The sequence below is a fragment of the Myotis yumanensis genome, unplaced genomic scaffold, assembly GCF_028538775.1.
Source record: "Myotis yumanensis isolate MYYU_CA2020_CCGP unplaced genomic scaffold, mMyoYum1.0.hap1 SCAF_8, whole genome shotgun sequence".
Taxonomy (NCBI): Eukaryota; Metazoa; Chordata; class Mammalia; order Chiroptera; family Vespertilionidae; genus Myotis; species Myotis yumanensis.
This window is the reverse complement of record NW_027223759.1, coordinates 29,339,665-29,363,527: the sequence shown is the minus strand read 5'-3', so window position 1 is coordinate 29,363,527 and position 23,863 is coordinate 29,339,665. Positions and strand designations below refer to the sequence as shown.

General features: G+C 39.1%; 2 protein-coding genes across 19 annotated transcripts in view; one reads left to right on the top strand and one right to left on the bottom strand.

Moving 5' to 3' along the window:
- The window catches only part of FBXO36 (F-box protein 36), a 57,688-nt gene extending 51,263 nt beyond the window's left edge, over positions 1–6,425 (bottom strand). The window contains exon 1 of the mRNA XM_070422345.1: positions 6,121–6,425. Coding sequence (XP_070278446.1) covers positions 6,121–6,216 — 96 coding nt within the window. The 5' untranslated portion in view covers positions 6,217–6,425. The remainder of the gene's footprint in view (positions 1–6,120) is intronic.
- TRIP12 (thyroid hormone receptor interactor 12) overlaps positions 5,772–23,863 on the top strand; it is a 130,607-nt gene continuing 112,515 nt past the window's right edge. For 10 of the 18 annotated variants that reach the window (XM_070422333.1, XM_070422330.1, XM_070422329.1 and 7 more), the window contains exon 1: positions 6,722–6,853. The gene's annotated coding sequence lies outside the window, so the exon portion shown is untranslated. Of the gene's footprint in view, positions 5,845–6,526; positions 6,564–6,721; positions 6,854–6,951; positions 7,178–7,285; positions 7,473–23,863 lie in introns of those variants that run through there. The other 8 variants (XM_070422336.1, XM_070422335.1, XM_070422332.1 and 5 more) reach the window with 5 other exon arrangements.

The following is a 23,863-nucleotide window of genomic DNA, read 5'->3' as shown; positions in this document are numbered from 1 at the left end:
GGAGAAGCAAATAGAATGGTGTTTAATCCTGGATTTTCTAAACTTATTCGATCATGAAACATCTCTTAGAGAAACACTGGTTTAGAGTGCTTTAAAAAAATTTTTAAAAGTATGTTTATTGATGAAAGAGAGAAGGGGGAGGGGGGGGAGGGAGCACGAGCATGCATGCGCCCAGACTGGGGATCGAACCTGCAACCCTTTTGGTGTAAGGGAGGATACCTCAACCAACTGAGCCACCTGGTCAGGGCTAGAGTGCTTTTTTATATACATTTGGTTTTCACCAAATCTGGGAAGTGGCCAAGGGTTGAACTGTTCATTTTAGAGATGAAGATTTACACCAGACCATACGTCTAGCTAGTAATACAGAATCTTTGATACAAATGCAATTTTCCTGAAAAAAAAAAAAAAAAAAAATCCAGGGCTTTCTCCCAGGTAAAACACTACTTTCATGTGAAATAGCATTTTAGAGATGGAATAAACCTTAGTGATCTCTTAGACTAGTAACCTTATTATGTTGATGAGGCAACTGGGCCTAGACAAATTAAGTGCCTTGCCCCAGGTCAAGAGCTTGCAGATTAGCAGGACTAAAAGGATCCATGACTCAGTGACTCCCAATTAAGTGCTCTACTGCCCCATATAATTAGGAGGTAAATCTGTGTCAATGCAGGGTGAACACAAATTAACTGCCCAGATTGAATAGGTGCTGAATGAATGATTTACCTGGAAATAGATGATGCTAGAGCTATGTGGAGTCGTCATGTAATTTTGAAATGAGGACTTAAGAGCCACTCGATGACTCGTTGATAATATGGTAAAGTACTGAATATTGTTACTTTTAAGAGTTTAATCACATTATTTGTATTATTTTACCCTTCTCCTCCAAAAAGTGCCACATGCCACTTGAAAAAATTAAAAGGAATTGAAATTGTGGATTAAAAACGTTTTCACAACTCTCATGGGGGCACATCCTGGAGTGTCAGATTGGGAATTATTTTTCTGAAGTGTGTCAGGTATGAGGAATAGAAGAGTAATGAAGAAGGATAAACACCTGGCCAAACCTGTAGGGCAGGGAAGGGTGTTTACAGCAGGTGCTGCTGTCAGAAAGAGCAGCAGGGAAAACCAAAACCTTCCTTGAGCAGGGTGGGGCTGAAAGTTCTAAAATGCAGTGAAGAAGGGAAAAGCCTATCTTTTAACGATAGAGGGAAAAACAAGGGGTTGGGGGAGAAAGACAGCTGAAAAAGAGGAGGGTAAGTCAAGCCATAAAAAGTGGAAGGGTAAAATACATGACTTTGGGCTTTAAAAGAAGCAGGTGCGCTATGGCTGGTAGCCACTGGGCAGAATGGGCCAGGTAGCTTTGAAGTCTGAGGTAGCTCTTAAGTCTGCAGAATCATTCAGTTCCATCAGAGGGAGGGTTCCATTAGGGATAAGGAAAGAGGAAGCTTTATTTTCTCCATGTATTTGACTCCGAGGACCTTATGTGGGGGACAGGCCTACAACAGAGCATAATTTAGGGGTTCCTGGGTTCCCTGGGGAAACACCATCACAATAACAAGTTGACTGCATCCCATGCAGCTCTCAAAATCTGCAATCTGGTGTCTTCTTAATATGATTTCAATTTACTTGAGACATTCTGTTCTCTAAGCTTTATTGGAGGGCAAGTAAATCTATTCACTATACCACCTTTGCCTTGTTTTACCCTCCACATGTTTTTGTAACTCATTACAAAAACATGTTGTATTATCTTACAACCAGCATGGCAAGAGAGGGCAAACCTTTCGTTTCTCAAAAATAATTATTACCTACATTAAAAACGAAAACAAAAGCAAAAATCAAAGGTCAGAAGTTTTTAGACACTAACATCTCCTTAAAACTTCCCAAGTAATCATGAACTCATTTGCACCCCCTCTAAATTCATAGAATTAGATTTACACCCCCCCAACCAAAAAAAAAACACAGAAAAACCACAGCAGCATCTTTGGTGACAAATTATTAATGCTGCCCATCATTTAATGTGGGAGGTGGTGCTGGTGAAACTGTTGCACAGAGTAGGGCAACTTGTCTGAGTAAGAGTTAACCATTTTAATTTTTTATTGCTTTTCTCTGATTATAAACATAAATGCTCATTGTAGAAAAAATCAGATCTTTCAGAAATTTGCAATGAAGAAAGTGAAAGCAATCTCTAAGAGTGAATCACTCCAGCTTTTCCCTCCAACATTTATTTTAAACAAAATAAAACTGCAGTTGTTTTTTAAACAGGATTATACGATGTTTAATCCAGCAACTTGCTTTTCTTGATTACAATTTTACTTGTTCTACTGAATAATCAGAGATCCATCACATCACTTTAAAAGGTTGCATATTTTTCTGTAGAAAAGATGTTTTTACAATTATTTTACTTTGGTGAACATTCTTGCTCACATATCCTTGTACACATGTGAAAGCATTTTTGAATATAAAATCCTAGATATGGATTTGCTGGGACAACATGTCCAGGTATTAACATTTTCATTAGACTGTTCTTAAATTTTAAATCTTTAAAACTGGTCAGTGGCTTGAAATGGCAAATGACTTTGTGGCAAAGTCTCTCAAACAACAGTCACCAAGTCTAGTTTTCTTTAATTCCCTTTTCAGGAGTCACTGAGATAACAGTTTGTTGTCACAGGCTCACATTCAATCTCAGTTTGTCAGTGTTACAATTCTAAAGCATGCCAAAAATATTTTGGGAGAGTGAGCTTTTGGATTTTTTTTCAGATGACATTAGCTTCAGGTATGTTTTTGAAGTTTTGAGTAGGCTTTAGAAAGATAAAATCAGACTAATCTACTACTTAATTCTCCCTTCTTTTAGCTGCTGTAGAGAACATGATGTTGCTCTTGGGACAACCACCTGGGTTACTAGCTGGAGGAGGCCACGTCTGACAATTCTCATCTATTTAGGGTATGGGTACTATTTCTAGCAGTTTTCAGTATTTGTCACATTAAACCTAAGCCACTAACTCTGACTACACTTCCATTTTAAGAAGACAGACTTTCAAAAGCAAAAATACTTGTAATAGGAACCTCCTGGACCACCCACTCTAAAATGATTTTTGCTTCCTCTGGACTCACAGATTTAAAAATGTTTGTGCTATTCATTAACTTGTCAATTTTCTTTTGGATGTCAAAAAAAGATACAAAAGTTAAACTGTTTAAGTGTTTATATAAATCAAATGACTGACTATATTATCCCCACTGTATTATAACCTTCATGAGAGGAGGTACTTGGTTTAGTTCACTGATGTTTCTCAGTATCTAGAACAGTACCTAGCCTATAAAAGGTGTTCAATACATATTTGTTGAATGAACAATAAATTCTTGGAAGGCAGGAATCTTCTTATATTTTGCATCCCCATAGTAAATGCCAAATTGCTGATAAAAATTAAGGAAAGACTCTTCATCCAGGAACACAACTTAAGAATTTTTTAAGAAGCTAAGGGTGTAATATCCCTGGCCTAAATAAAATTCAAGATTCTTCCCGGCCTTAACTTTTATGAAGTACTAGTTTTTTTAAAAAAAGAATCCAAATATATATACATATATACATAAAACTAAAGTAAGAATTGGATCTTTGATTTAGAAAGCAGTGCACTGATTTTTTTAAACCTTCAATCATCATTATAAAGATCAGACTTGACCTCAAGCTGCATTCTATAAAGTCCCTTGTTAAAAACAAAACAAAACAGAACCCAAACAAAAACATGGCATCAAGTCGTTAACTGGAAATGCCTTTGTAAGCCTTAGAAAAGCTTTTAATGTTACTGTGTAAGCAAGAAGGCAAAGGAAATATTTGTGTACATTTTATATTCTACACTTTGCCAATGGTGGTATGCCTTCAAATCCATGTCATATGTGCAATTATTTGGATTTAAAGCCAATAAAAATGAAAGCAGTAAAAAATGTATAAAAAAGGGAATCTGAGTGAAAGAAGTATCCATCTAAACCTAGTGCATATTTTGGATAAAATACAACATTTGGGGGAATAAAGGCAGAAAGTAAGATAAAAAATATACAAGAATAAGTTTTAGAAATTTACTCCAGAAAATAGTCCATCTTATAAAGCACATTTTAATTCTAGTCTTTTAGTACTTATTTATGTCAGACCACCTCTTAGTGGATGTTTGGTTTCCTGTGTCGAGATTGAGAAAAATTACTTTGCGGTTAGAAAATAGCATATTCTCAAGACAGCTGACTGAAAAACCTTTTTTAGCTTACTATTTTTTACAATAAATTTTACTTTAAAAAGAGAGTAAATTAATCAGATTTGAGATTAACTCTCACTGGTAGAACTGTAGTGAATATATTCAATTTGCTTAAAAAAGAAAATGGATCACCCCTGGAAAGAATTTTATATACAAGCAACTCATAGAAATAGGGCCTAAAATAAAGGAGAGTTTTTGATCTGTAAAAAAAAAAAAAAAGGAGAAAGAAAAAAGTTTAAGAATATTTGGTTGGGGAGGGAAAGATTTCATAAAACACAGTAGTTAAAGTGCCCAAGTTACAGTAGAGAGCAAAGTCTGAAGAATGTCAACAACAGACGCATTCTTGGGGAAAACTAACGTCAGGACCACTCCTACGGTTCATTTCCTAAAACAAAACGGTAGACAAGTATTCAACTTGCTGAGGCTTACAATGTTAGAGTATAGTGCACTTGTAATACCAGACCACTGAGAAAAATAATTACTCAAAAATATTTTTAAGAAGACATATTATGGGAAAGACTATAAAATAAAAATTAGAACATTCTTACTTAAGGTAGATTAAAATAAAAAATGAAGTAGGAATAGGGTAAGAAGATATTACTGGTCCCAATCACTCATGTCAGGAAGATAAGAATAGTTAGGATCATACATCTTAAAGCGAATGGAAAAGAGTCATTCCTAAAAACTACAAAATAAATAAATTTCAAAAATTAAGAAATTCCAATTCCATGTGTAAAATTCCCTAAAAAAAGGTTTAACTTAAAATTTAATATTGGCAGGCTCTCACGTGGGAATATTAATATTATGCCTGAAATATCTATACATTTTAGATTTAAAAAATCAAAATATGTATTACTTCTGTTTTAAAAGGTGCTTTTGAAGGTATAAAAAAAAAAACACCCATTCTCTGCCTAGTTTATTTAAGGGCTCATGGAAAAAAAAAAAAACCCTGATGAAATATTCATTATCTACACCAAAGCAAATACATACAAAGTCCTAAATGTCATTTTATAGGAATACCCTCTAGTCTAGTGCAAGGTGCATGAACCTCTCTCTCCGTGACAGGCGTAAGCTCCGCCGGGAATCAGAAACGTGTTGCGTGGAGGCCCCGATCAAGCCCTGCATTTCCTGGGCACAGTGGGTCCTTCCAAAGCCCCCTCAGCAGCTCAGGTAACACAAAAACAGGCCGGCGGCCGCGGGACCACAGCGAGAACACCAGCCCCGGCCTTATTGTTGTGGAGCAGATGTCACGATGGGTGGGGCTGACGCGCAGAGCAGCCGAAACATTTTGGTACCACCCCCTGCACTTTCCATGGAAGAGTAAGGCTCCCAAAAGGTAAGGGCGACGCTCGTGAGGGTCAGTTTCTACTAGAAATAAGGAAGTTACGATGGGACCGTGGCACACGTGAAGGCCACAAGGAGATTTTTAAAAAATCCCCCAGGATTAAGTTCTACCCAGGGAAAGAGACCGGCCCCTTTCCCCCTCCCCTGCCGGCTCCTCCTTGGGACACTTGGATGAGTCTTTCTTTCCCTCCTTCCCACGCTGAGGTGAGGCGGCACGCAAGCCCGGGACGCCTGTTTTTCTCTTCGCGCGGAGAGAACTCGACGGGTAGGAACCCTCGGTCGCAGGGAGGGAGAGCGCGGCGTGGTGCGGAGGCAGAGAAAGCTCGCCCTGGGCCAAGCCGGGCGGGGATTGGGAAGGGACCCGCGGGCCGCCGGGCCGACTGAGGAGGCCGAGGTGACGAGGGAAATCTGCCGGCTGGGAGCCGGGACCGGGCGCTTCCGGCGGGCCCCAGCCACTCTCGGCCCAGCGCGGCTGGCGTTCCGGGCTCCCTCGGGGCGGACAGGTAGTTAGTCGAGAGGGTAAACCGCGGTTCGCACTTGCCTGGGAGCGGGTGATCAACATCTGGTAGTGGTCTTTGCTCGGCGCTTTGCCTTGTCCTACAATTTCGAACAGAATCTCCGGCAGCCACGACGCCATCTTGGGACGCCACCGTCGTCGCTAAGACAACCAGGAAGAGGCGGGGCTTGGTTGGGGTCATGAGGCCAAAGCCCTACTTTAAATCGAACTCTTCTTTTTTTGAGCTGGCAAGGGGTTTTTAACTTGAGGTGATGGTCCCTTTTTCCAGGGTCTAAAGGCACTCTGACCGGTGAACTTTCCACCTCAGGCCTCCGGTGACCCGAAAGGGAATTAGTTCCTGCTACCACGGAGGGGCGGGGGTGACCCCGGCGGAGGGATATCGAATAAGCTTCACATTTCCCTTCCTGGTCCCTCGAAGGGATCGGGAGGAGGTCGCAGGCCGCCGGGAAGTTGATCCAGGCGTTAGGGTAGGGAGGGGCGATGTGATGGGCCGCGAGTAGGCAGCGGGGCCGGGCCCGCGGACCAGCCCGTCAGCGCCGGCGGAGGGCAAAGTAGTTCCCTGAGGGTGTTGGAACGGGAGGGGAGGGAGGCGGCGCAGGCGGAGGCGCACGCCGCCGCGGTGCTGCGGCTCAGCTGATAATTGAAGGGACCCGAGGAGCTGCCGCCGCCGCTGCCGCTGTCTGGGGGGGGCGGGGGAGCGAGTGGAAGTTACTGCCGCGCCACCGAGTCCGGACCGGAGACTTTGGGGCCCAACTAGGTAACTGGGGCGCAGTTGCGAGCGGTGGGGTCCGGCCTGGGGGGAGGGGGATGTGCTGAGGGATTGGGGGGAGGTGACGGTGGGGAGGAGCTGGAACAGAAAGTCCCAGGAAGCCCGGTTGTGTCATCGCCGCGAATCGGCCCCCGCTCGGCCTGCTCCCGGCGGCGGCAGGGCCGCGGAAGGACCGGGCTGGGGGGTTGACTGGCGAGGCGCTCGAGGGAGACCGCGTCCGGAGGAACCTGGACTGGGCGGGAGCTGGGGGGGGGGTCGCTGGGTTCCCCCCTCCGGTACCCCGCAATGAGGAGGGCTCTTGACGGAACCGGGGTGAGGCGTGCGTGTTTTTTTTTTTTGAGCTCTGAGGGGGCCGGGGGGCCGGAAGTGGGCTTGGGAGCTTGGAGGGCGTCTAGGAAGAGAGAAAGTGGGGGGCCGGAAGTGCAGGTGGGAGGTGTGAAGACCGTGAGGGTTCCCCGGAAATGGGATGGGGGCCCGGAAACCGGGTGAGGGGAGGCTCCAGGGCCAGGGACGTCCCGGAAATGGAAACTAGGGAGCAGCTCGAGTGACAACAGTTGTGGCCCGCGAGGGTCAGAGGAGGGAGAGGCCTGAGGGACTTTCGACCGCAGTAAGGGGTTTGCTGCCCGGGGGGACGGTTGAGGGCGGGCGGGGCCGTGGACGGGGTCCGCGCTGGGCAGTGTTAGTCGTGGGAAGTTGACGCTGAGGGAGGTTGACGACGAGACGGGCCTGGGCATGCGGGGGGGGGAGGGGGGGGGGAGGGGTGGCATGAAAAGAGGCCCAGAAACTTGGCTGAGGGGAGCGGAGCATCCTTGTAAAAAGACCAGAACGGGAATTGGGGGGAGGGGGTCCGGGGGGCGAGATGGACCAATTGTCACTCCGTTCGTATTAGCATTCAAAGCGACTCGGGCGATTAATTTATTTATATATGGGTTACATAAAACGTATTATACCGTTTGTCCATTCAGTTCCCCTCTTTCTCCTCCGCCCTTCTCCACAGTGAGTGGGTTTCTACCTCAGAAACAAGTGAGAGGGGAGTTCAAATAACGAAGGTAGTGAAACCCCAAACCCTGGCCTCCGGGTCGCTGCTTTCCTCAGAATAAGGGAAAGCCTAAATTTCTTGGAGAAACTAATGACGATTTAAAAACACACGCCAACGGGGGGGGGGGGGGGGGGGGGAATAAGTTAGACATTGAAACTCCTGCGGAGGGGCGGGCGGGAGTCGGTGCCCCCGTGTGGTGAGGGGGACGGAAGGGGCTGCTCCTAAACCCTTGCAGATTGGTCGGCGATAAGGCCGTTTTGTCTGGCGGAGGGTTAGCCTCAGCAGCGTGCCCGTCGGTGGGTACAGTTTAATTGCCTCGTTAGTTGAGGGGAGGAGGGACTGTACCAGTGTGTAAACATCCGTGTGTGCTTGGGGGTGGGGGGGCGTTTAAAAGCAGTGAATCGTCCTGAGTGGACTTCCCCCTGCGCCCCTGCTGTCTCCCTCCCTAGTTGGCGTTCCTGACTCTGCCTGGGCTGCCAAATCACCCGATCCCCGGGCTTTACTCTGTTTTGTAGGCCCTTTAGTGGTGCCTGTAACTTTCAAGTCCCTTCCAATCTCTTTAGATATTTTTCACATTTCATTTTTTAAAGACCCGTGAAGTTGAGGCTCAGAATCTCCTCTCTAAAAACAAAACAAAAAATATATACGGGATAGAAAGTTGAAAGAGCTATTGACTGGGGTGAAAAACCGAGTGTTGGAACAAAGGTCCTAGTTGTTAGAGAAAAAGGCAAGAGGCCTATATATGAGGCCTGTGTGTCGCATGTACACGAGGGATAGGGGCTTGGAGAAGGGACACAGGGTTGAGGAGTGGAATTATCAGACGTTTAGGGACAATAAATTACAATGGATGTTAGTGAGGCTTATTTTAATATTCACCTCATGCAAGGAGGTTAATTTTAAGTGCGAATTTTGGAATAAACAGTTTCTAATGTTTTTGAAACTCCCTGCTCCATATTCAGCCCCAGGAATATTGAATTAATGTGGCTTTTATAACATCTTTGTGAGATTGTTTAGGGAGTTTTTTTATTTTTTATTTTATGCTTAAGAGAGCATATTAACATGATTGGGGTTTGTGGGCTTTTTCCATAACTGCCTTTCTATGAATGTGCCAGTATCCGTAAGAATTGAATAACTGTAATTAAGATTATCATTTTTTCCATTTGCTCCCCAGTTTTTCAGGAGTTTGAGTGACAAATCTGCTCAGCTGACATTTACTATTTAGTTTGTGTCCATAAACAGACTTTTTATTTTAGTTTTTCATTTACTTTCTAAAAGTTTTAAAATATTTTTGGCAGTTAGAGTTCTAGAAGGTGCTAAACTAAAATAATTATATTTTTTAAATGAAGGGGATGCTGGGCCAGGGTAAAATAAATGTTTTTTCCCAAGTAAATTTGAAGTAATGTTTACCATTCCATTCTAACTTTAAGATTACTGAATTTATGTTATCTCCATAAGGTTTTATTATCCTATTTTAAAGACTTCATCCTAACAGACACATACTGGTTTAGGAATTCATACCTTAATAGTAGGTACCTGTGTGACCTTGAGCTATTCACTTACCTTATCTGGTCTACAGTACTTTATCTGTAAAACCGGGTACCTCGCTGGGTGGTTGTGAGACTCAGTGAATATAATGGCTGTGAAAAACGACAAACAGCTAAATAAGTGTAAGATATTATTTTAAGAAAATTACATTAGTTATTTTGAGGTCATTAAGAAAAACAACAGTTTCTGCCCTGGCCAGTGTGTTCAGTTGTTAGGCATATCCTGTGTACCAAAAGGTGGCAGGTTCAACCCCTATTCAGGAGAGGAGGCACCGGTGTTTCTCTCCCCATCTTTCCCCTCCCTCTCCCTGTCTGAAAAATCAATAGAAAATGAAAAGAATAAAAGTTTCTTATCAGTGGTGGTGATTGGGGGAGGTTGATGGTAGTTTGAAGATAAGAAGTTACAGCACTTTATAATTTTAAATTGCTGCTAAATTAGTAGTGGAACTTGCGCCCGATTTCTATCTGTTGAAGTAATTTTTGTTTTGCATCAACATGCTAGGTAATTTTTCACCATACAGCCCTACTGAATAAATTTGTTAACCCTCTTTAGAAAAATTTCTTTACATTTTTATTATTGTTAATTTATTGTCGGAATTTTCTTTCTTTCTTAATCCCTTCATCTTTTTCACCCAGCTTCCCCAGTCCCCCCTCTGACAGCTGTCAGTTTCTGTTTTGTTATTTTGTTCATTAGATTCACATATAAGTGAAATCATATGGTACTTACTTGTCTTTCTCTGACTGGTATATTTCACTTAGCATAGTACTCTCTAAGGCAATCCATGGTGTCAGAAAAGGTAAGATTTCCTTTTTTTTCCGGCGGAGTAGTAGTCCATTGTGTAAATGTACCACAGCTTTTTTTATTCACTCATCTTTCTACTGAGGGGCACTTGGGCTGCTTCCAAATCTTGGTTATTGTAAATAATGCTGCAGTGAACATGGGAGTGACTGTATTTTGAATTAGTTTTGGGTTTCTCTGGATATACTCCCAGAAGTGGAATTGCTGGGTCATAAGGCAGTTGTTTTTAAGTTTTTGAGGTAACTCCATGTTGCTTTCCATAGTGGCTGCACCAGTCTGCATTCCCACCAACTGCACTAGAGTTCATTTTCTCCACATCCTCGCCAACACTTGTCATTTTTTACATTTTAATTATTGACAAAATATGTACCTAATCTTGGTTTGTGGCTCTTCTGAAACTTTCTAATGGAGACTACAATTAAGGAACATTTCTGAATCTCAATCTTTTTTTTTATAGAGAGTCTAGGGAGGTTTTTTATTTTAATTTTAAATGGATGGGTGGGAATCTTTTTGAGCAAATGTGGTAACAATTGCCCTTTTATTTTTTTCTTCTTTTTAACTAGATGTACTCAAGTTTAAAATGTGACCAGCTTGTTGCTTCTCACCTTCACTCAAGCTCTTGCTACTGCCAGCCTGACCTGCACATTTCCCTCATTTAAATTGTTTCAGGTTCATTTCAACTCACCCTTCAAATCACTTTCTTAAGACTTTTTATTTTATTTCTTGGTTGTCTAGGTATGCTTCGTTTTGGGTTTATAGTGCCAAATTTGTTGGTATGTTGCTTTTTCTAGTTGTTTTTTTTTTTTTAAATTAAATTTATTGGGGTGACATTGGTCAACATGAACATAATAGGTTTCAGGTGTGGGTTTCTAAGCACTTTGCTTTTCTTTCCATGCCTGGATTATAGGCTTCCTGAGGGTAAAAATATCACCGTGTTCTTCATGAAGGGGCACTCATAAACTCAATTGAAAATAATACCTATTTTCCTTTCCACGCCAAACCAATAAAAAGTTAGCCTGGCCTTGCCTACTGTGTAGTCAGTCTTCCTGCTTAGAAAGGATCTTGGTCCTAACAGATTCCTCAGGTGCTGTTTGGTTTAGTGATCACAGCCTCTTCAAATCTTCCTGACTACTGTGACATCAGAGTGCCTAGATAGAGTGCTGGAATAAGAATTTGGTGGGTAATACACAATAAATATAACTTGTAGATTGTTATATAATCTTGGTGTTTGTAGTTCTTAACATTAACATGTAATAGCTTCATGTTTGTCTATTTTTTTATAGTGCATGTGTATAGTTCAAATAGCTGTTACCGATTTTTCAAAAACATAAAACCTTAGCCATTATTCTTTATAATCTCTACCTTGTCTGCTAGTTTACTTTGTACATACTGGGGGCTTGCTGCTGAACCAGTCTCTTGATTTTGATTTAAGTAAAATTTAATTTGGCTAGTGTCCTGGATTTTTAAAAATGCAGTTCCCTAGTACACCTGAAACTTATATAATGCTATTAACCAATGTTATCCCAGTAAATTTAATTTTTTAAAATGCAGTTCTTTAAATCTAATATCCTAATTTATTGATAATTTTAGGTTATTGGGAAAATAAGTTGTTTCTCACCGGTCACCAACCAGTGGTTGGCGGACCACTGGTTGGTCCATGAGGTCTGAAAGGTTGACAACCTAGACCAGTGGTTGGCAAACCGCGGCTCGCAAGCCACATGCGGCTCTTTGGCCCCTTGAGTGGGGCTCTTCCACAAAATACCACGTGCAGGCGCGCACGTACAGTGCAATTGAAACTTTGTGGCCCATGTGCAGAAGTCAGTTTTCAGCCTGGGCAAGTCTATTTTGAAGAAGTGGCATTAGAAGAAGTGGGGGTATGTTTGCTGAGGTCGACCCCTTAGATTGAGGACGTTTTTTGCAAAGGCCAGCTTAGGAGTACCCTAATTAACTTAATAACAGTGTACTTACCTATATAGTTTAAGTTTAAAAAATTTGGCTCTCAAAAGAAATTTCAATCGTTGTACTGTTGATATTTGGCTCTGTTGACTAATGAGTTTGCCAACCACTGACCTAGACTGATATGTCTCAGGCGCTTAATAGTTTATCTCAGGTCTTTTAATATGTTTTATTGCTTTTTTATAGAGAGGAAGGGAGAGGGATAGAGAGTTAGAAACATCAATGAGAGAGAAACATCGATCAGCTGCCTCCTGCACACCCCCCTACTGGGGATGTGCCCGAAACCAAGGTACATGCATGCCCTTGACTGGAATCGAACCTGGGACCCTTCAGTTCTCAGGCCGATGATCTATCCACTGAGCCAAACCAGTTATCTCAGGCCTTTTAGATTTCAGTTGTGGGTTTTATAGTTTCATTAAATTGGATTGGACAGAAGAAAAAGGTACCTGTCTGTTATTCAGACTCACCTGTTTTGTCTTGAGTGTGCAGAAGCTGCTGGACATAGACAGTTCTATGGTTATACTTGATTTAAAAAGCCATTTTAGTAGCCTAGAGTAAACAAGCTGCTACTCTGTTCTTTACTGAACAGCACTGTTCAAAGGAGTATCTGATGTGAAGAAGGTAAAAGACTTGGGTTCCAGTCCTGATTGTGTCTTTTTTATCTTTGTGTCCTTGGGCAAATAATTGTGAGTTTCAAGTGCCTCATCTGAAAAATGTGGTTTATTGCCACCTAACCTAGAATTAATTGTCATTTATGTGCTCAACACTGTATTTAGGAAATTAGGTTATAAAGATGGATTGGAATACATGATTCTTTCTCCACTGGTTCAGTTGCAGTATTGACCATCATCTTATCAAACATACATCATACATCAAAAATATTTGAGTATACAATAATATTCCATAGCCGATTATGAATTCCTTTCAGTGCCTGGCTCATAATACAAACTCTTTAAATGTTTATTGAAGGAGTAAGCATTGTGAGAATAAAATACTATAAGTGAAAATATATTGTAATGATTTAATGTCCTATTTGTTTTGATAATTATTTTGGATTATTGTTAATGCTAAAAAGTCTCCAGTAGTTTTACTTTTAATCTATTGGTATATATTTTAGAGACTGCAAGTTGCTTTAAATCATACATATTAAAAAAAATTGGGCAAGCCATTTTATATTGTCTTTTTTTTTACATATATTAGCTGATCATTTAAATGTGACATTGGGCACCTAAATATATTTTTATGCAATGTGCATACTTATTAATTATAAAATTGAGTTTTATACATCATTTCAGTTTATTCTCTTTGTTCCTTATTTGTTTTTATAAATGTGATGTCATTACCCATACAGGATTTTGAAGGCTATTTATAAGCTGAATGGTCTGTCAACAAGTCTTCAAGACTTGAAATTAACAGCATTTCATTTTGTATGTTAATCAACTCGTTGGCTGTCATAACCATTGAATTTTCTACCCTGACTTCAAAACTATTACTCATGCCACCTGTGGGTGGCATTCTGAATAAATAGATCTACCTTGTGTCATCTTCTTAAGGTCAAATTAACTCATTTTGAAGTCCTTCTACTGGTAAGCATGTATGATGCCTTGGAAACCCAAAGTGAGTTTTTACAGATAGCCGATCTAAAATTCACTGTTGAGTTGTAATTTAAGATGCTTTGTGTCCTTAGAGAGCAGGTTCATGGAGATCATATGGAGGGCCCCCCCCCACCTCCTTTAAAAAAATTACTGAAAATCAAGTGCTTATAGTTAGTTGCCTTATAAATAGTAAATATATGAAAATGCTGCAACTTCTGTTATGGCCTCAGTATTTGGTAATCCTGTTTGTTTTGTACCTTGGCTGTATGCAGTCAGATTGAGCTGCTTGTTCCTCTCTGAACATACCCAGGAACTGCAGCACACCTGGTTTTGATTGTCTGGATTAAAACCCCTCCACCATCTTATATCTCTTATTGCTACATAATACACATTTTCTTCCAGTAGCTTCTGTAAAATTTTTATTCTTCACTCTTCTCCCTTCTACTCCTTTCTATGACATTTTATTTGTCCCACTTACGTCATCCACAGTTTGTCTTATTGTTAATTGTTTACATCTTCTCTACTAGATCTTTGGCTTCTTGGGGTAGAGGTCTCATTTTTCTATCCCCACAGTGGCTGACACAAGGCTCCTAACATAAACTCATTGTATGTGGTAAGTGTTAGACTTTGTTTTGGTGACACATTGAGAAACTATATTGGGAAATAATATTAGCATCATTTGCCTTAGTTTACTAAGTCAGCTTGCTTATTTTACGTTTTCAGGGTTTGGTAGCTGAGGTTGGATCCTAGAATATAAATTTGTCAGAATTAGGCTCATTAAAATCAGCTACTTCGGGATTGTTAAGGCACTAGACTTTCAGTAACTTAGTTACCCCAGATTTAGCTTTTGGGACTTACGTTTATTAGTAGATGAAATACATATTAAGTGCTTACTGTGTACTGTGACTGTGTTGGGAGGAATACGAAGGGGACTTAAGACCTAGTTCTTGTCCTCTGGGTTCTGTTAATGTTTCATTTACTTGATAATCATGTACTTACTTACTTACTTGGAAACTGTATATAGAGAAGTATTCTGAAGGTATTCTAAATGCAGGCTTCCTGCATTTAGAAAACCTGATAATGAGAATCTAAATTAAAAAACATGAATTAGGGTATGAGTTTTGTTTGGCTTTACTGAATTGTTGGAAGCAACTTCGCTATACAGAGATTTCATCAGCAACTTGTGTTTATTTCTGGTTCTATAAAAGATCTATCCTGAGGAGAAATAAGAGACATAAAATGAAACCTATTATGTTGAAATGTACTTTATTGAAGATGAATTCAAATTAATGACAATAGAACACAACATGTAAAAGAAATACAAAGTTGAGTTTTATACAGTGGGTACTCAGAAATTTAGAGAAATATTCAGTACTGGGTTGAAGTTTCTGAGGAATGCTTCATGGGGAGAGGAGGGACTTGAACTGGTCCTGATTGTTTGGGTAGCTATAGAAGAATGGGAGCTTAAAGATGTAATTGTGGTGAAGGTCTAATGGTAAGATACACTGGCTCTCTGGAATATAGGGTCCATATTGATGAAGTAGTAGAATATGTGGGCTGAGATTATTGAGGTCCTTAAATGAGAGATTAAGAAATTAGATTTAACAGACGGTTAAATTTATTGTTGATTCCTGAATAAGCAAAGACATGAAAAAGGTGTAAATACATTTAATTTATAAATGAACTGAAAAGAAAAACAAAAGTGCTTTTAGATCTTATTTATCTTTTCATGCACTGCTTCTCTTTTTGGACTGCAGATAAGGTTTTTTGTAAGTTTTGGGGCTATACGAGCAGTGGAGGTTAAACTTCTTGTTCAGTTTTCCTGTGTAATAGTTAAAGTAGTTTTGCTCAGTAAGGAGAAGTTGGTTAAGGGTCTAATGAATCCTGTTGCTCCTCAGGTTGGTCACAAATTTTTTTTTTTTTTTCGTTTTTTGTTGTTAATCCTCACCCGAGGATATTTTTCCATTGATTTTTTTAGAGCGGAAAGGAGGGGGAGAGACAGAGAAACATCAATGTGAGAGAGACACATGGATTGGTTGCCTCCCGTATGTGCCCTGACCAGGGCTGGGATCAAGCCACAATCTTATATGTGCACTGGAATCAAACCTGGGACCAGTTAGGGCCATAGAATTTTTCCTTTAGAGCAGCGGTTCTCAACCTGTGGGTCCCAACCCTTTGGGATCGAACAACCCTTTCACAGGGGTCGCCTAAGACCATCAGAAAACACATATATAATTAAATATTGTTTTTGTGATTAATCACTATGCTTTGATTATGTTTAATTTGTAACAATGAAATTGGGGGACACCACAACATGAGGAACTGTACTAAAGGGTCGAGACATTAGGAAGGTTGAGAACCAACCACTGCTTTAGAGCCAGCATGTCAAACTCGTGGGCTGCATGTGGCCCACAAGGTATATTTATGTAGCCCCACCAATAAAACGGTATGTAAGTAATGTTGTTTTTTTAAAAAATATATTTTATTGACTTTTTACAGAGAGGAAGGGAGAGGGAGAGAGAGTTAGAAACATAGATGAGAGAGAAACATCGATCAGCTGCCTCCTGCACATCTCCCACTGGGGATGTGCCTGCAACCCAGGTACATGCCCTTGACCGGAATCGAACCTTGGACCTTTCAGTCCGCAGGCTGACACTCTGTCCGCTGAGCCAAACCGGTTTCGGCGAAAATTAATTTTTATTAAAACGTTCTATGTTATGTTTACGATTACTTACTTATTTCATCCCTTTGTATTTAACATGTCTCTATCTAAATAAACCTGCGTTTCTATGAAAATTGAAGCTTTTGGGTTTTTTTGGCCCACATAAACTTAAACCTTGTTTATTTGGCCCATGTTAGCCTTTGAGTTTGACATGCTTGCTTTAGAAGAAGCTGGCAATCATTTCATCTTAACACATTCAACTGTATTCAGAAGTTTATTTTTTAAATTTTGAGTATTGTTTGATAATACATGATTTTTTGTGAGTCACACAGTAATTTGTCATTCTTATTTATAGGAACAACTTTTTGCTTAGCATCTAATGCAGTGAAAAATGTTTAAAGCAAAATTGAATTGTGATAAGTACTTAGGCACTTTTAAAAATGCAAATCAATACTACCCAGTTTAATCAAGTTAAATATTTTAATTCTGTTTGATGTCATAGTAGACTGTTTGTTATCCCTTTCACTTTTTTGGAAGTATGCACAACAGGACTTTAAAAATAAGAAGTAAGGCTAGATGGTGGTTGAAGGGAAAATAAAGAATAATATTCAGGGGTCTGGTAACCATATTTACCTTTCTTTGGTAGCTTTTGTTTTCTAGTGTGTTCTTGTAGATTTGCTGACTACAGTCTGAATTAATTTGATTTTTCCTTATGTGGAGATAGCAGAGATGCTAACTATTAGTGCAAGATTATGGTTTAATACCTGTGAAGGCTATTTGTATAGGCCAAAATTTGGGGGGTTTTGTGGATTTTAGAATAAAAATATTTGTGAAGTGTGTATTTTACTGCTATAGTAGGCAAGAGTGCCTGTTTTTCTACAAGACAGTTAGGCAGCTTCCTTTTTTGTCTTTATGAAGCAGATATTTTCATTTCTTCTACCCACCTAGAGAAAAATGCTTAGTCTCTAAAGAAAATTTGACCTATCTCTGCCCCTCCTTCCCAGATCCAAAAGCATTTGTGCCCTTCTCCCAGTAGATGGCAACAAGTAGTCTGAACTTTGGGAAGACTCAGTAGTTATGAACTTTGTGATCAGACCTCTTTGCTGAATATTTCTCAACTGTCATTAGGAACTTAGTGTTGGTTTCCACATTTTGGGCTCAAAATATTCTTCTGTTAATTGCTGAATTCATCTTTTTTACTCTCTTCTTCACCCTGTCTTTTGAAAAAGTTTTGCTATTCCAGTTGCTGCTATGAAGTAAGACTTGGGGAATTTCAGCCTTTGGTGTAGTGCACTGTAAGATAATCTGCTTCTGCCTCTTCTAACCATCTAGTATTACCTTTCAGCTGCCTGTATATAAGGCCGTGCCACTCCCCACCCCCCTGACCGCCCCCCCACCCCCACCTCAGTATCTTCTCATTACACAAACTTAAGTTCTACTGAGAGGAATTACTGAAGAGATAATAGACCATCACTTGGGATCTTCGTTGTAGCAGATGTTCTAAATGATAATTTATATTGCTTAGATCCGCTAAGGAATCAGTAAACATAATGTTTGCCATAATAGCAGCATTTCTCTCTTGTGGGGTGGGCTTCTACTTCATTCCTGTGTTTATTTACATTTAGCTTTATGCTTTGTTTCTTGTTACTAAACATTTAATTCATAATTGCACAATTAACTTTTGAGAGTTTACCATATTTAGAGAAACATAAAACTTTTTCAGGATGCCTGCTGAGTTTATTTAAATGTTTAATTCGGTAGTAAGGAATTTGGGAAGCTTCTATATTAGGAGAGTTTTAACGTTAGGAATGGCTTACTCTGTAGTTCCATGGAGTGTAAAGTCAAGAATTTACTAAAGCAGTAGTTCTAAAAATTCTGCCATTATTTCTGTTTTAAGGGCTAGTATAATTATGTTGCAAGGGAAGAAATTATCTTGGTTTCAGCAACTGCTTGCTGCATTTATCTTATTTTTTAAGTAAAGCAAAATGGGGTTTATTGAAGATACACTCCAAATGAGAAGTGGGTCAGCCTACTACTTATAGTTTCAAATAAGTAAGATCAGTGTAGGGTATACTAGTATTTTGGCTTATGTTTTTTGATATCTTTTTGATAGAATTTCAGACTTATAAAAATGTTATGAAAGTATTGTAAGGAATATCCCATATTCTCTTTGCCCACTTTCAAGGTCATTTTTTAAATTGTTAGATGATAAATTTGTTTTCTGTTTTAAGTCAATGAAAGCTTTATTTTGTTTTAAATAAATATATGTGGTAAAAATCTGGAAAAAGGTTAATACAGTAAACACATTTTTCCCCCATGTAGTTCTTTACCAATCATTGTACACTTGTTAACTTGTCAGAGTGAGGTGAATGCACTGTAATGCTTTGTTCCTGACTCTTGTTATAGCAAAGTTTTTTAATGAGGTGTCTCCCTCTTTTATCTTTTGTACTAATTTGGGGAATGTATTATGAGAGGGATATTCACGTGCTTGTGGCAGTCCATGGGAAGAGTTGGAAGGCTCCTTATGACTTATAGGTCCTATGTGGTCTGGCTCTCTAATGTCATCTCCTACTTTATCCTTTTACTGGCTCTTGCTGCCTGGAATGCTCTTCTAGATCTTACATGACTATCTCCTCTTGCATGAGGCTCAGGTATTACCTCTCAAAGAGGTCTTAATTGATTGCTCTCTCCATAATAGTTCCTTCATCTGATAGTAACATTTCACCTGTAAGTAATAGAAAACTTGACTAACAGGGCCTTCAACAAATTGAGGGTTATTTTTCCTCATATAGTGTGGTTCAGCTGCAGGATGATCCCTGTGAGGACTGAGCTCTGTGTCTGTTTTACCTCTGCCATTTTTAGCAAGTGCTTCTCTTGGAAACCATCATACTGGCTTGAAGTCAGTATGCCTATCATTTGAGACTGGAAGGAGGAGAAAATGATGTCTTTTTAAATGCTAAATGCAAAAGTATTTCTATAGGATGCCTAGAATACCTTACCATACCTCTTATTAGGGAGAAGTAGGTCATACTTCTGGCAAAAATAAAATAAAGTATAATGGTATGTTTGTACAAATACAGGTTTAGACCACTGCCTTTTAAATTCTTTTGATCTACAATCCGTAAGAGATGCCCTATTTTGTATCACCAGTGTATTAGTAGATATATGTGTGTAACTCATTTCACAAACAATGTTTAATCATGATGTTTGCTGCTATTTTCTGTTCTCTATTTCATTTGAAACTTCTGGTTATGACCTCATTAACCTTTTTTTGTAGTGTGGACCCTTTAGTAGTATGAAGCTATGGATCCTCAAAATAGTATTTTTAAATTCATAAAATAAATGCATAAGTCAAAATCCCAAGTATATCAGAATGTTGAAATCTAGCTTTCAAACTGTTAAACTAGTTTGTTGTAATATAGCAATACATTCCTTTGTTAGTACTTAATAACATGATCTCGCAACTGTTCAAAGTAGTGATGGTGTAAATGATATTTTGAGGTATCCTCGACAATTGCATTGTGATATGATAATATCTGTGATTTTTCTTGGTGCATTGTCAAAGGTACTGGCAGTAATGTTGTGGTTTGTTGTTTATTCTTAATAGAAGGGAATGCTAAATTTAACTAGAGGTCCAAGTTCATGAACTCATTATGAACCCCTGATCCAAATTGATTTCAAGACTATAAGTTTGTAGTTTTGAGAAAAAATACTGGCTTTAGGCCCATCATGATTCATCTCCTAGGGCCAGGGGAGTAGCCTGCTTCCTCAGCAGTGATGGGATTTGTATCTCCTTTAGGGCAGGATTCTTTTAACAGGGAAGAGAGGTGGGGTACATGGAATTTGGGTAGGGAACAGTATCTTCTATTTTCTTCCCCTTCTTTACACTCCTTCCATATTGCTTAATTTTCCTCATTGTACTGTCTAATAGTATTTGCTGTTTGTCTCCTCAGTAAAATAAAAATTCTGCGGGGGGAGAGACTGAAAATGTGAATTGTTTGCTATGATTAACTTGATTTTTTTAACTTGCTAGTTAAACACATTTCAAAGTTTTCTTAAAGCAGTAGTTTTGATTTATAAGATGCATCAGTCCCTTTTGCACGGTTGGAATGCAAATGTGTTGATTGAATACATTTTTTTCTGGTCTACATAACTATCTCGATATCTATTCCTCAGTCTTTAGGTTCTTTTAAAAAGATCCATCACACCTGTCAGAACAGCGACCAATGAACCCACAAATGACAAGTATTGGCTAGGATGTGGAGAAAAGGGAATCCTTGTGCATTTTGGTGGGAATGCAGATTGGTGCAGCCACTATGGAAAACAATATGGAGGTTTCACAAAAAATTAAAAATGGATCTGCCTTATGAGCCAGCCATTTTACTTCTGGGTATTTACCTGAAGAAACCCCAAACACTAATTCAGAAGAGTATATGCACTCCTATGTTCACTGCAGCATTATTTACAATAGCCAAGATATGGAAGCAAACCAAGTGCCCATCAATAGATAAGTAAATAAAAAAAAGCAGTGGTACATAGTATACCCAATGAAATATTACTTGACCATAACAAAGAATGAAATCTTACCATTTGCAATAGCATGGATGGACCTAGAGGGTATTATGCTCAGTGAAGTAAATTAGAGAAAGTCAAATATATGATTTTACTTAGATGTGGAATCTAAAGAAGAAAATAGATGAACAACCAGAATTAAAACAAATTCATAGACACAGAGAACAGACTGGTGGTTGCCAGAGAGGGGAGGGAGGTTGGAAGACTAGGAGAAAGAGGTGAAGGGATTAAGAACTACAAATTGACAGTTACAAAACTACCAATAGGGATGTAAAGTGCAGCATAGGAAATATAGTCAATAATATTGTAATAACTATGTATGGTGCCAGGTGGGTACTGGAAATACGGGAGATTGCTGAAAGGTATATGATTGCTTAACCACTCTGCTATACACCTGAAACCAATACAAAATAATATTGAAAGTAAACCGTAATTGAAAAGAAAAGTTTTGTTAAAAGGTAAACTGGTACTTTTGGATTGCAGCATTTTGTGAGTCCTAGAAGAAGGTGTTTTGGAACAGATGAGTGACAGTATCCATGTTGGACTTAATTAGTGCTATTTTGTGTGCTTTAGAAAAAGCCATAGTGTTTAGCTTCATCCAACATTAGGTATGTGGAATATAACAGTAAATGTCTGTTAGTTCCTATGTAAATACTTGCGGTTTTTATTTTATTTTTATATTTAATGGCAGTGTTGATAAACAGAAAGCTATTGACATTCTAACCAGTGTGAGGATTGTGGAGAAGCTGTCATTTTTGATTTTTTAAAATAGATTTGTATTGATTTCAGAGAGGATGGGAGAGGGAGAGCTAGAAACATCAACGAGAATCATTGATTGGCTGCCTCCTGCACACACCCTAGTGGGGATCGAGCCTGCAACCCAGGCATGTGCCCTTGGCGGGAATCAAACCCAGGACCCTTCAGTCCCCAGGCGGACGCTCTATCCACTGAGCCAAACCAGCTAGGGTGAAGCTGTCATTACTTTAGAATAGAGAAGAGTAAGATGTGGTGTTAGTACTAAAGAAATTAGATTATCACTGAGGTTTAGTAACTGCATGAAAAAATGCACTCTATTATATTTAGGAGTTACCATTCTTAACAGATGATTATTTGTCTTTAAAGTGTCACTTGTAATATCTCCCAATAGGTATTGGAAGAAAGAATCTGGCATATCACACATTATTTGTTGGCATTTAAACTGTATAGTGTTTAGTATATTCAGAGTTTTGCATTTTAGAACATTTTCAGCACTCCAGAAAGAAACCCAGTACTAGGTGGATTCTATAAACTTTTAGGTTAAGTTTTAGAATTGACAATTACATTTTGATGTGCTGTTTCCCATTAGTTAAAATCTTACCAATAAAAAAAATTAAAATAAAAATCTTGCCTGTTTTGTCTAATTGGACTACAAAAGGAAACTCTCTGTATTTCTCCTAGGAGGGTTCATTCCTTGTCAGTTTGACTTACTGTTCCTCCTTAAAATTATTTGACTTTAAACATCTTGTTAACTACAAAATATACTTATTTGTTGGCTTTGACAGTGTCACTTGAAGAAGGCTGGATAGGAATTTTTGGAAGATGCCAAATTCACTTCAGAACCAAACTCAGAGTGGTGGTTCTACTTGTCAGGGAGCACATTACCAGTTCTTTTTTATATTCCATATAAATATCAAAAAGAAGTCCACCTAATAGGTAAAAATTAAATTTGTGATTGGCTCTTATAAACTTCTATCCATTATCTTATTAAAAGTTTATATGGAATATTTATTTTAAAAGACCTATTAGCACTTTCTTCATTATTATGTTTGGTATGCAATTTGGCTGAAAGAGTTAGGTGTGGATTATGTATTGGGGGTGTCTTTTGTCATTTTGATTAAGGTGTTTTCAGGCTTTCTTCTCAGATATATCCAATTATTTCCTGTTCATTTGTTCCTTTCTTCATATCCCTAGGCCTTTCGGAAGCTGTTTTCTGTGAAATGCCCCCTTTGCCTCCCATTCCTAAGGGCTCCCTTTTCTCCTGGGCAAAGTCATTTTTCCACTTCTGGGAGGTATATTGCCTGGCTCAGGGCTTGAGTTGCTCTTCTATAATAGTACTTAAAGTAGTAATCTGTCACCTTTCACTCTGTTTGTAGTTTGCTCTTTCATTGGTCTGAACCTCCCAGAGTTCCTTTAAATCTTACATGCATCTTAACCAGTCTAACATCACCACTATCTGCTCACTTCGGAGTTGTCTTTCATAAGAGGGTCAGGGCTAGATGGTATCTCTGCACAGCACAAGTTGGAATCTTCCTTAACCCACTTGTCACTTCTAATTTATTCTTGCTGGTTTTGTGATTTTTCCCCCCAGGAGAAACTTAACTGCCCTGTTTTGGAGGTGTGGCAGAACCCCTTCTCTTTTGTCTAGTGTTTACATGCTATTTTTTTATATTTTTCTTTCTGTGTTCCTGTGTTTTAGATCTGTCTCTTGTAGTTGAAGTGTTTTAAAAATCTGGTTTGATAATCTTAAAGATTGAAATTTACCATTTTCTAATTTGTTGCTTTCATTTGAATTTATTATTTTTAATAGAGGTATGATTCTAGTCTTTGAATGGTTATCTTAGAAACTAGAACAGGATATCTAACAAGGTCTATCATTCATTGCTACCTTTACTTGTGGAAAATACAAAGACCTTAGAATTGTAACTCGGTTTACCAAGCTCCTTGACTTCAAGATATTGATGTCATTTTACTTCAATCAGTTTTTTAAATCTTACTAAATAGTATAATTTATAGTTAATGTTTATTTACACATCTTTATTTTTTATCTTATCATCTTTATTTCTTCTAGCATC